Source organism: Rhizophagus irregularis, chromosome 18 (genome assembly GCF_026210795.1).
Source record: "Rhizophagus irregularis chromosome 18, complete sequence".
In the NCBI taxonomy this organism is placed as follows: Eukaryota; Fungi; Glomeromycota; class Glomeromycetes; order Glomerales; family Glomeraceae; genus Rhizophagus; species Rhizophagus irregularis.
In genome coordinates, this window is record NC_089446.1 from 3,887,919 (window position 1) to 3,901,030 (window position 13,112).

Here is a 13,112-nt window from a genome sequence, read left to right on the forward strand (position 1 = left end):
ATGGCTCAAAAAAAAGTATTGCGATGGTTTAACGGAAAGGTATTTAAATTTTTTTTTTCCCTCTTCTTTTTCCTTTTTCCCTTTTTTTCCCTTTTCATTCGTTAATTTTTCTTTCTTTTTTTTTTTTTTTTTTTTTTTAACAATGAAAAAATTTAAACTTGAATTTCTAAAGAATGGTGAAGACCAAGAAGATTATTATGTGAAAAGTACGGATGGTCGTCCATATAAAATACAATGGCAAAAACCACATGAAACGGTTTCAAGAGAATTATGGAAGAATAATACACTTGGAAAAAATTATCAATCAGCAAGACATCGTAAAGATAGTTATAATGATTCTAATAAAAAGCATCATAGTTTACCTGTACCTTCTAAGAAAAAAGTTGAAGAAAAACCAAGACAAAGGGAAATTGTAGTGGATCCAAGAAGATTTGGTATGGTCGATCCTTTTACTTTTTCTGGTAAAAATTTTACAATGGATAATAGTGCTTTGGATTTTGCTTCTTATTTCGCTCAAGAAATACAAAAAGAAGAAGAAAAGAGGAAACAAAGAGAATCAGTCGATAGTAGTATTAAAAGTGTTAATTCTACTAATTCTACCGATTCAGTTGGTGAAACTACTAATAAAGGAATCATAAGGTCTCGCCGAGAAAGTCTACAATCCATGAGACAAGATAGTAGAACTTCTCGTCGTGAAAGTCTACAATCCATGAGACAAGATAGTCTTCATGAAAGTCAACAACCTGTAATACAAGATAACAGAACTTCTCGCCGAGAAAGTCAACAATCTTTTAGAAGAGATAGCAGGGCTTCTCATCAAGAAACAAATGTCGAACGTTTTCAAAATATATTACCCTCAACACCAGAACATGAAGAAACTGATACTTCTTCTTTAATTTCTATTTCTAATAAACCTCCTCTTCCTAAAAAATCATCTTCAAGATTTCGAGAAAGCAAAGTTCCTGGAACTTGTTTAACATGTAGAGGAAAAATCGCTGAAGGAGGTTATTGTACACAATGGTGTCAACCTTGTGAAAGTCGAAAATTTGAAAGAAAATTTGGAACTTGGACAAGTGGAAGTGATGTTATTGATACTTTAATTTTAGAAAGTCAATTGGGCGCTAAAAGTCGTTTTGATTATTTAGAATGGATACCTTTTAATAGATTTAAAGATGTTCAATTAATAGGTTCGGGTGGTATAGGTAGTGTTTATCAAGCAATTTGGTTAGATGGTCCTAGGGAAAAATGGGATAATAAATCTAGACAATATATACGTTGCGGTGAATGGAGGGTTGCTCTAAGAAGTATAGATAATTCTGAAAATGTCGCTTTGGGCTTCTTTGATGAAGTATATATATATTTTTTATTTGTTTTATTCATTCATTTTATTTAGTTATTTAACCGATTTTTAACTTTTATTTTTTCTTCTATTTAGTTAAAAGCTCATCTTTGTTGCGAAAATAATAGCGGAAATTATATTATTCGATATTATGGGATAACACAAGACACCGAAACAAAAGACTATATGATCGTCGTACAATACGCACGTAACGGTAATTTAAGAAAATATATGAAGAAAAATCCAACAGGAATAATATGGAAACGTAAATTAGACATTTTATTTGGTGCAGCGACAGCTTTATATCGTATACATCGTGAAAATATTGTACATCGAAATTTACATAGTGGAAATGTCTTAATAAATTCATATATGACATTAATAAGTGATTTAGGTATATATAATAGAGCTGATAATCATGAAATGGATGGAACTTTTGGTGTTTTACCTTATGTTTCTCCAGAATTATTGAGAGGGAAACCATTAACTACAGCTGCTGACATATATAGTTTTGGTACAATAATGTGGGAATTGGCTTTCGGACGTAAACCGTTTAACGACAGAGCTCATAATTTAGAATTAGCGACAGATATTATTAATGGATTACGTCCTGAAATTATTGAAGAAATACCCGAATGTTATTTAAAATTAATGAAGAGTTGTTGGGATTCGGATCCTTTTATGAGGCCTTCTGCTGAAAAATTATATGGTATTTTAGGCGATTGGCTATGTAAAGCTCATAATGTACCAAATTCAGAAATTGCGATGCAGTTTTCGGAAGCTGAACAACGTAGATTAGAATCTATTAAACAAGGAACAAAATCTTCATCTACTCCAGAACAAATTGAATCACCAGTCCACTCTCCTACTACTTACTCTTCATTTAATAATATTGGTGAAAATGTTCATTCTGAAGCGGCTTTTAAAAGTCGTTACTTAAAATTTGAGAGTTTACAGGAACCAACTATAATATTTACCAGAACGTATCATGCAAGGGAGCATTTAGCTTTACAAGAATATTTAACTGCTGAAACTGAAGCTTATAATGCTAAATATGAAGCGATACAAGCTGATAATACTGAAATAGCAGCTGAGATTTACGAAATTATGCAATACTTGTGATTGTGTTCTTTTTACGTATTAAGTATTTTTAAAAAAATTATTTTTAATGAGATTCATAAATTATATTGTAAATTTTATCACATTATTTTTTCATAATCATTTATTATTGTAGCATATAATATTTATCTATACATTATATTAATTTATATAAAAAGTGAAAAGCTTTATACAATTTTTTTTTTTTTGAGAAGAAAAAGTTTTTCTTTTTGCGCGTCCTTTTTTTCATGAATTAAAAGGAGAAGCATCAACAAAAAAATTTCATGATCACGTGAATTTTAGCCCGCAGTAGAATGCAATGGCGAATAAAAAACGTTAATCATGTAATCAAATTTTTTTATTTGGTTATAATTATATAAACTATAATTGAAGTATAAAATATATTCAATTATATTATAATATTTAGTAAAAATTATTAGTTTAAACTTTAATAAAGTAATAATAATCAGTTTTTTTAATACTTTATATAAATTGTATAATAATAATATAAGTACAAAAAAAAAATCAAAAATAAACACATAAAATGCATATCTTATATCTTATAATTGTTATTAAGGTATACCTTAAACTGTAAGGATTAAAATTAATTTTAAAAATTTTTGAAATCTTAAGATCTGGTGATCATAAAAAGATGAAATCATCAAGGCGCATCTAACAATAGTAAATAATATCTCTGAAATTAAAAATTATATTAATTTTTAAATTTTTAAAAAGATATCCTATTACACAATGTTTATAAAAGGATAATTTTCATTTTATCAGATTATTAAATAATGGTTAATAAATTAAGAGATATATTTTAATTTAAAAAATTTAGCTATAATTTGTTAATCATTTACTTTTAAAAAATCATTAATCAAATTAAGGTTGCTTGCCGAAATTAAGTAATTTAGGCCGAAAGTTTAGGTAATTAAAAATAAATTTGCCGAAATTTATAATGCCGATTATTGCCCGAAAGTTCGAAATTTGACCGAAATTATTGGACGTAATTCTGGCCGGAAAATGATCAACATTAAAAAATTTCCTTCCTTATTTGGATATTTGTGTAATCTTTGTGTAACGGACTTCGCCAATTTTACTGGGAAATAAAATTTCCTTTTTAGGAAATTGGTGTTGAGTCACGTGATATTTCGTAACATTTAATCGTAATTTCGGCCAAACTTTAATTTTGGCCAGAATTAAGTGTTAATTTCGGACTTAATTTCGGAACTGACTTTTTAATAAAATATTAAAAGTATCTTTAAAAAATAAAATTGCGACTGTAATATGATTTAAGGGATAAATTTTTTAATAGTATACCAAAATAGTTATTAATAATTAATATTATATTTTTTACTTTTTTTAAATTAAATTTTTAATATTAAAATTTATTCCTAAATAGTTTTACAGATAAATTTGCCTACAATTTTTTAAAATAAATTATATCTAAATATAAAATTTGTCAATGTGATTTAAATTATCCTATAATTTTGCAGCTATATTAGTCTATATTTTTAGTAGATATAAATTAATTTTTAAAAAATAATATTTTTGTTCATTAAAATGTAAAGTTTTAATAAAATTTAATTTTTGCATTTTTTACAGATTTATAAAAATAATATTTTTTTAGGTTCTATGTAAAAATCAAAATACTACTTCTAAACATTAAAAATTACAATAATAAAAGTTGATTTTTATAGTAAATTCTACATATTCTTTTAAATTTTAATATAATCATAATCAAAATCCCAATGAAATCATTAAAGTTAAATGCAAAATTTTTTGAAATTTTTTGTTATTTAAAAAATACAACTTTTGACACTCTTCTAACCAATAGTTACTTTTTAATCTTATAATATATAATTATTTTTTTGAAATTTTTTTTTAATAAAATTAATTAATAAATTATTTATTAATAAATTAAAAAATAGTATTTTAATAATCAGTAATAATTTTTTTATTATTTTTTAGTTCTATTGGTTAACTAATACAAAAAATATAAATATAGTTGGATTAAAAAGAAAAATTGGTATAGTAACCCTTTTATTAATTATTAATTTACTATTTAAATAAAAAATAATTAGTAAATTGAAATGTAAATTATATAGTAAAATTTATTAATTTTAATTAAATTATTTAAAATAAACTTTAAAATTTTAATTAATTAAAATTGTAAATTAACCAAAAAATTAACTTTGATAATTAATTGATTTTTAAAAAAGTAGTTTAAAAAATATTTTTCTTATAAATTAAAAATTAATATATTAATATAAAAAAATTGTTTTTAAAATTTAAAATATAAAGTTACTAATAAAAAAAATTTATATTAAAAATATTTAATAAAATAAATTTTAATTAAAAAAAAATATATTTTAAACTTTTCCTATTAAAATAAATTTATAATAATGGTTATTTTAATGATAGTATTTAACATCATAATACTGTATATAATTTTATAAAAATTATAGCTTAAATTAAACAAGTTGTATTAATTAAAATTGCTTAGCACTTTTGAAAATGATTAGAAAAAAAATTTGAATAATACTTGTAATATTAAATACTTTAATGTAAAATATAATTATTAAATTAATAAATTAGTTTAGTTAAATTATTAATAATATAAAATAAAAGTTAAAGTAATAAATAAAAAAAATTATATAAATTTTATAACTGTAATATTAAATGCTATAATGTAAAATATAATTTTTGTATTTTAATTTTAATAGTATTTTTGTTAATAATAATAATAATAAATTAATCTTTTTATAAAAGAATAATATAAATTTTTTAATTATTTAATTAAAAATTTTTTATAATAATTAGAAAATTATTTATATATAATTTCTGGGTAAATTTTAATTCTCTAAATAATAAAATCAATAAAAAAAGTAATTTTTTTAAGGAATACTATATAGAAGGATATTATAACTTATTATATATATGGTACATAAAATGAAGTTTATATATATTTTTTTAAAAAATGCTATGTAAATATTATTAAATATAAAATAGTATAAATTAATAAAATAATTCAATTAGATAAATCATCTATATTTTTTTTTTTAACTAAATAGTCTTATATATCGATATATACTATAAATAGATAAGAAAAAATAAGATATTTCCTAATAGATTTATCAAATAGAAAAAAAAGTATAAATTAAAATATAATTAAAAAGTAACTGAAAAATAGATAAATAATTAGTTAACTAATTATTTTTGTTTTTTTTTTATAATATAACTAGTTTTAGAAAAACAAATTATCAAATAGTAAAGAAAGAAGTTTTTTTATTAAATAATTACATATTATTTTCAATTTGATAATATTATAATATCTGTAAATTATTAATACTTTGAAGTTTTTTTTGAAAAAATCCCTATATATAAGACAACTGATTTATTTATTAAAAACTTTTTTCATAGATGGAAGTTTTTTATTAAATCTTATATCTGCATATTTTCCAATTTTTGTTCAATATATTTATAACTGTAATATTTTACATTTAAATTACATTTACATCTTTTCATTTATCTAAATTTTTAATTCCTTTTCTTTATTTTACTATATTAAAGAAAGTGTATTTTATCAAAATAATGTTTTATAAAAATCTTTTAAAACTTGATTTATTAAAAATTCTATTTTTCTTTTTGATATATATTCTTTCTTTAGTATTAATTTTTTATTAACTTGCAGTATATTGATATTATTTCTTTTACTTTAAATATATTACGGTATTATTACCTGCTTCATTTTATTTATATCTATTATTTTTTAAACTATAAAAGGATCTTTTTTTTATACTTTTTTTATTTCTTCAGTAATTTGAATTGTCTAGTATATTCTAATTTCCATATTGTAATTATATAATTATCTTTATAATTAATTAAACCTATTTTAGTATAAATAATTCCAATACATTTACTATAATTAATTTTTTATTATTGTAATCTTTATCCTTATTTATTAATAGAGATGCTAATATATATCTATCATTTTTAATTAATAATTCTAATATATTTTATAATAAATAATAATATAACATTATATAAAGTACAAATATTCACTACAGTATGAATACAAAATATAAAAGCTTAAATACTATAGCTTTTTTTATAATTAAAATTTAATATATATTGTAATCTATCTGCTTTTTTCTTATTTCTTAAGTTTTGATTTTATTACTACCAGTTTGCTTAATAAAAGTTAATGAATTTTAAAATAATATTTACTTTTAATTTTTAAATTTATTGGTAACCTACAAAATATACTAATAAGATATTTTAAAATTCTGTATTTAATATTTATCAAAATTCTATCTGAATTGATTATAAAGAGTTTGTTATCATATTTTTTAGTAATATAATCATTATTGGTGAAAACTATCAGTATATCTTTTTTTTTTGCAATAAGTCTATATGAAAAAAAATACATAAATTTTCTTTTCTGATAAAGTGTAACATATTAGCTTCTGAATGTTATTTTATATTTCTTGTCTAAAAAAATGTATAATTAGTAATGATTTTCTTTTTAAAACATCTTATATTTAATTGGTCATCATATTTTTACTTTTTTATGAGAAAAAAGTCCTGCAAAAACTTCTGTAAAGAAGCAAAAGTTTTATACAATTTTTGTTAAACCTTAAAAGAATAATAATAAAAAGTATGTCTTTTTTATAAAAGAACACTTTTATCTTAATACTGAACTATTAGTTTTTTAGTAAATATTCAAAAAAATAACATTTGTTTCTGAAAAAAATGAAAGAATTTTCCAATATTCAATAATTATTATTATCATAGGATCAATACATTGAATAAAACCTTGATTTTAAGATATCATAATTATTATTATTATTATTATTTTTGAAAAAAAAAATTAGAATTTTAGATTTTGAACTTTTCAAACTTTTTTAAATTTAGTAATAAATTATTAAATTATATAATTTTTTTTTAATTAATAAGAAGCATTATTTTTTTATTTAATATAAAAAGTATTTTGAAAAATAATTATAGTGGAAATTCTGTTATGTTATAACTATTAACAATTAATAATTAATTATAATTATTAAAAATGTTATTTAAAACATATTCAGGTGGAGGTTTTTTTTGTCAAACATATTTATCACTTGGAAAATAACCCAAAAAAATAAAAAAACTAGATAACAAGTACGGTCACGTGGTATATAATACAATTTGGCCGATCGGCCACGGCCAAAATTAGCGCTATATGGAATTGGCCGCAGCTAAAAATTTTTTATTTGATGTTAAAAAATACGAGTTTTAACAAATTAATTAAAAATCAATAAATACTTAAAATGATTATATATTATAAATTGGTTACTTTATTAAATATATATATATTTTGGTCAATTTTTGGCTAGCAAATGCCATTACTGTCACCAATTATATATTACACATATCATGCCGTGCTTGAACACCCGTATACAAATAGAAATTTCCATTATTGAAAATATCAAATATTTTCGTAATTTAAAATTGCAGAAATAAGATTTAAGAATATAAATGGATTTTTCTGATACTATTATACATTTGATTTAAGCCATTCCGGCACATTTTTACAGTAGCAGTAGAAATTATGATCGATATTTATGCCCAATATACGGGACTACAGGATAAATGGGTTGGTAATTGATATAAAATAGGATAATGTAAAGTTGATATAGCAGATTAGCATTTAGCAGCATGATTCAATCCTGTTTTCTCAAATGAGACCAAGGTGTTTTATTATTTACTTTTTGACCGTCAACCGTGGTAAACACAATGTAAGTAATAATGATAAGAAAATCTTATTTTCATCCTGTATACTGGATAATTTTGATTGGCGTTTTGTGATGTAGTCATTTGATTTGAGGTTTCGCGTCCTCAAACTCCATATCCATAATTGATTGACCTGCAAGTGAAATTTTTTTGGCGAAAATTGAATGAATCGAACTGTCAAAAATGAACCTTTCGTTTATTTCGGTAGCAAGACAAAATATATCGCAGTGTTTTACGAGCATTAGAAAATAATGGTTAAATATTTACCCTTTTATTTTATTAGATTATCGATCTCTTGTAATGTAGAACGAAATTTTCTAGAATTCTCTATGCATTTTAAATATATTTTATTTTAATGTATGTTTAAGCATTTGAAGGCTAAGTTATTGCGGGATACATATTTTTTAATGCATGCGAATCTTAATGATTAACATGTAACTAATACAATCCCCAAAAATGTAGAAGAAACAAACATTTTTTCAAGTGGTAGCTTCTTAAATGAGCTAGTTATTAAAGGAGTGCAAAGTAATAAGAGAATGTAAATTTCTGATATTCATGTCATTTTTTTTGAAATAAATTAACATACGTATTGCTTTTTACCATCGTTTCTTTAGTATCCCTAGAATATAAATGCTAAAGGTCCATCATAAAATTTTAAAAAATTATTGTTTATGTTTATTTAATAAATAGTCATACAATATAACTATTCAATACGGATGTCTTTTTTCATGATTATAATGAGAATCGAATTTTTGAAAAATAAGAAATACATCCGGAGCTTAACGTATTATTAAATTAAATTTCAATAAACAAAGCTATGAATTTAGTGGCTTCTGTTCTCTTAGATACAATTATTATCACTTATTAAACTACTTTTATGCACAATCCATATGGTCTAATATCATCTTCTTCCGGTGTAATCCAATACGAATATTTACCATCACCAATATCAGCCTTTTTCAAGCCTACAGGGTTAACCCTATTCTGAAAAACCACCTTATAATTAACATTTTCGTGAGTAAATTTAGTAGCATATTCTTCAGCTATATCAACTTCAGGAGTTGAATAAATTCCTCTCCCATAAGCAAATCTTTTACATTCACCAAGCAGATAACCTTTTTCAGAAATGTTATTAGCAAATTCTTTCTTGGTGCCATGATAAGTGACTGGCCATTCGCTGGAACTATTACCAGCGGAACCCAACCACTCATTGTCACCATACTTATTAATATTAAGAGCTATTCTTCTCCATCCATAAGGTCGTTTGTATAATTCCTTTCCACGGGTATAAACTACTCCATCATCTCTTAAATTCGTAAAGTCGAAATTATATTGGGGGCTTATAAAATCATCATTTATAACATAGTATTCAGAACCTCCGAGCATTCGAAATAAAATATGTATAGTATCACCTCGTTTGATATTGTAAGATTCTAGAGTTCTACGATCATTCAATAATTTGCTAGAAAATCCAAGACGTATCGGTCTATCAATGTAAAGCTTTTTTTGAATTGCTTGTTTTAATTCGAGGACACTGCTATTCGGAAGTACAAATATTGAATGACTTCTCCCAAAAGAAGTTTTGAAAAAAATTTGAATAGGTTGTGGAGGTAAAGGTAAATTACTGGTATCAGGGTTAACTTGGGCTAAATTTTCTTGTCTAACAATGGAACGTCTTTGAACAACTTTTTCATCTTTTTCATTACCTTGTCTGGAACGTCTATGAATTACTTTTTTTTCATCTTTTTTATCACCTTGTCTGGAACGTCTATTAACAATTTTTTCTTTTTCATCTTTTTCATCGTCTTGTCTGAAAGAGGGTTTTGGAACAGCTTTATCATCACCTTCTTTGACAAAGGAATATTTATGAACTAAATCAAGGTCTAAAATTTGGTTAGGTAAAATCTCTAGCTCATTAGCTACACATTCATAATATGTTTTTACAGGACAATTAATTATGGAAGAAAGAGCTGCGGCAACAAGTGCTAATTCAGACATTTTTTATTTAAGTGTTATATTCTTTTTCTCATAAACACTATTTATTATCATTGGTCATGTGAAAAAATAAACGGAAAGTTCCTTTGTAACTCCTAAAATTGGCCATTACGGCGTAGATATAATTTTTATTTGTCAACTTTAAATTTTTTTATAATAAAGTTTTACAATTAATTACCATTAATGGAAACAAAAGGAACTTGAACGCGTAATCGCTTTTTTTATTGATGTAAATGAAGCATCCAAATATGTTTATATATAAAATGATGATCGCACCATTAACGAACAATGAGTTGTTAAACTCATTGTACAAATAGAATTGTAGCTTGCACTATGGTCTTTCGACTGAAGCTAAAAACAGGTATGATTAAAGATTTAAAGTTTAATAACATCCAATTTTATCAGGTTTAACAAGTATACAAACGAGTTATAAGTAAAAAAAACAGTAAATTTTAAAATAGCCGATAAATATTTTCTATATCCAGAACATACAGTATTACAAAATTTAAAAATGACTAATATTACAGTTAGAGTTTAACGCCAAATTTAATAAAACTTTATCTGAAAATGATGAAAACTTCGATATCTATTATCATTAATAATTTAATAATTTATGATTGTAAACTTTAAAAAAGACGAATTATGTATATAAACATAAAGCAAGCTCCACTGTTTTTTATAAGTCTTCAAAAAAATAATTCCTCATGGAAGAAATAACTTTTGCCAATTCGACTAATCAAGAGACAAATGAACAATTAACTGAGCAGCCTTCTAAAAGCATGATGTTGTGGTACAAAAATTCAAAGTTGTACAAAATTTAAAGTTGTTTTTAAACTTTTGTACGCACTAGTATAATTTTTATTAGATTTTGTGATTTGTCAGTAAGGTAATTTTTTTTTTTATGTGATGTCCAAATTACCACGTTTAATATAATAGTTACACAGTGAAATTCGGAATAATGGAATCATCCGTTCCATTAGTTATTAGTAAAATTTGTCAAAAATCCGTTATATTTAGAATTCCGATATATCGAGGGGACAAGTACGGAATTTTTGGAATTTTTGATCATCCGTACCGTACTTATTTGCAAATTCGTATTAGGTACTGGATACTCTCCTACCTCAAAAACGCTCTCCAAAAAGGAATTCCCATTTTATAATTCCTACCCTTCTAACCCGCCTAGCCCAATTTCAACTATACAATAAATTCTGTATGTACTCCATTCAGTATGGAATAGTAGGGCATTAAAATTTTCCAAAACCCTTCATAAGACATAAGTCACAAAAGCGATCCAAACTTTTCCAGAAAAATTCAAACCCAAACTTGGCAGGAGTCTCTATCTAAAAGTAAGGTTTATCTACTGTTAGTATTTCCTGTGATTAAGCATCTTGGAGTTTTAAAATGACTTGCAATATTGTAGTGGGATTTCGGAACTTTACAACTTAATAGTCAACTACCTACAGTTTGTAATACTGCAGGCAGACTCTTTAGTAAATTATTAAAGAGGTATGTATATAAATAGTTCGCCGGATGGATATGCTAACTACGTGGTTACTATTCCAGCGTCAGACGTCTTCTGGGATCCTCCTATCGTTGCAGGAGATCCAAATTTAACTGGGTATACTGTGACACTCCCTGGTACAGTTACCGCTATTAATTTGATATTGATTTATATAGATTACAACAAATCGGTTTAAAAAACAATTATAGATGATATTAGTGCATGTAAGTCTATATTATATATCAAAAAAATTTTTTGCATAATATATTCGCAAATAATAAAGTTGATGAGTCTGATTTTTGCTTTGATTTGCTAAATCATTTTATTAGTTTGAAAATTTGTAATCCCAGCCCAAATTGATTTAGTTAAATCTGAAATCTGAAATTCCACAAACTAACGAAATTTGAAATTAAGCCGAATTTCTGAAATTCTTCATGCTATGATTTTTTTAATTATCAAATTACATGAATATATTTTATATTTAAAGGAAAAAAAGATAAAGCGGATACAAACTAAAATATGTAGAATCAAGTAATCACGTGTAGATAATCAGATAATAAAAAACTTTTTATTTTTTTTATGTTCTTATTATAACTATATTTTAGCATTTTAAATAATACAGATTTTAAATATTTATTTTTAATCTTTTATTTTTGCTATATCGATAGGTATTATTACAACTTCTTTTATAAAATACTATAATATCTTTAAATTTGACAATATTAATAGCTAGTGATTATTACAGGCTCTTTATTATTTTAAAATATACTGAGTTTAAAATTCATGTTAAAAGCTAAAATTAAGGTTTAAATTAAGGTTTTAGTACTTGTTTAGTTATTTTATTAGTTTTTAATTGCATTTATTCTTCATTCATTATATTTACTTATTTTTGCTATTATTTATTATTTTTATTTAATCAATAATTTAATATATATGTTAAAATTCTAACAAATGGCTTATATTATGCAGAATTATACAGAATCATAGTATAATTTATTTAATCAACATTAAAGTATTAAGATTTATTCTGGTAGAATTTTGTAATAACCCCTTTTAAATTAACTATATTATTATAATAATCCCATTAAAAGTATCATATAAAATAACTCATATATATAATATAGTATAAATTAATATAAAATTTATTATATATTTTTTTTTAGTTTTAAAATTTTATTATAAATAAAATTATATTTTTTGCATTTACTTTCAGTTTAGTTTATAAACTTTATTATACTTTTTAAATATAACTTCAAAATATATATTTAGGATTGATTTCATATATTTTATAATTTAAATAAATTGTTAGAAATTTTTACTATATAGAAACTATTACAAAATTTAAATATGGAAAAATGTATATATTATCCTTCCTGTATGATGTTAAAATCTCACATTTTGTAA

General features: G+C 23.3%; 3 protein-coding genes across 3 annotated transcripts; 2 read left to right on the forward strand and 1 right to left on the reverse strand.

Annotated features, from left to right (window-relative positions):
* On the forward strand, positions 1 to 2,790 carry OCT59_010462 (uncharacterized protein; the record flags this gene model as incomplete). Its single annotated transcript, XM_066133026.1, has 3 exons — positions 1 to 39; positions 173 to 1,348; positions 1,436 to 2,790. 3 exons carry the CDS (start codon positions 1 to 3, stop codon positions 2,459 to 2,461), a joined length of 2,241 nt encoding a protein of 746 aa, XP_066000614.1. The 3' UTR covers positions 2,462 to 2,790.
* A 5,736-nt stretch (positions 2,791 to 8,526) lies between these two features.
* On the reverse strand, positions 8,527 to 10,210 carry OCT59_010463 (uncharacterized protein; the record flags this gene model as incomplete). The annotated part of the gene is made up of 1 exon (XM_066133027.1): positions 8,527 to 10,210. One exon carries the CDS (start codon positions 10,208 to 10,210, stop codon positions 9,077 to 9,079), a length of 1,134 nt encoding a protein of 377 aa, XP_066000615.1. The 3' UTR covers positions 8,527 to 9,076.
* A 701-nt stretch (positions 10,211 to 10,911) lies between these two features.
* OCT59_010464 (uncharacterized protein) lies at positions 10,912 to 11,904 on the forward strand (the record flags this gene model as incomplete). Its single annotated transcript, XM_066133028.1, has 6 exons — positions 10,912 to 10,997; positions 11,058 to 11,088; positions 11,309 to 11,417; positions 11,486 to 11,553; positions 11,628 to 11,697; positions 11,771 to 11,904. 6 exons carry the CDS (start codon positions 10,912 to 10,914, stop codon positions 11,902 to 11,904), a joined length of 498 nt encoding a protein of 165 aa, XP_066000616.1.
* Positions 11,905 to 13,112: the final 1,208 nt, after the last annotated feature.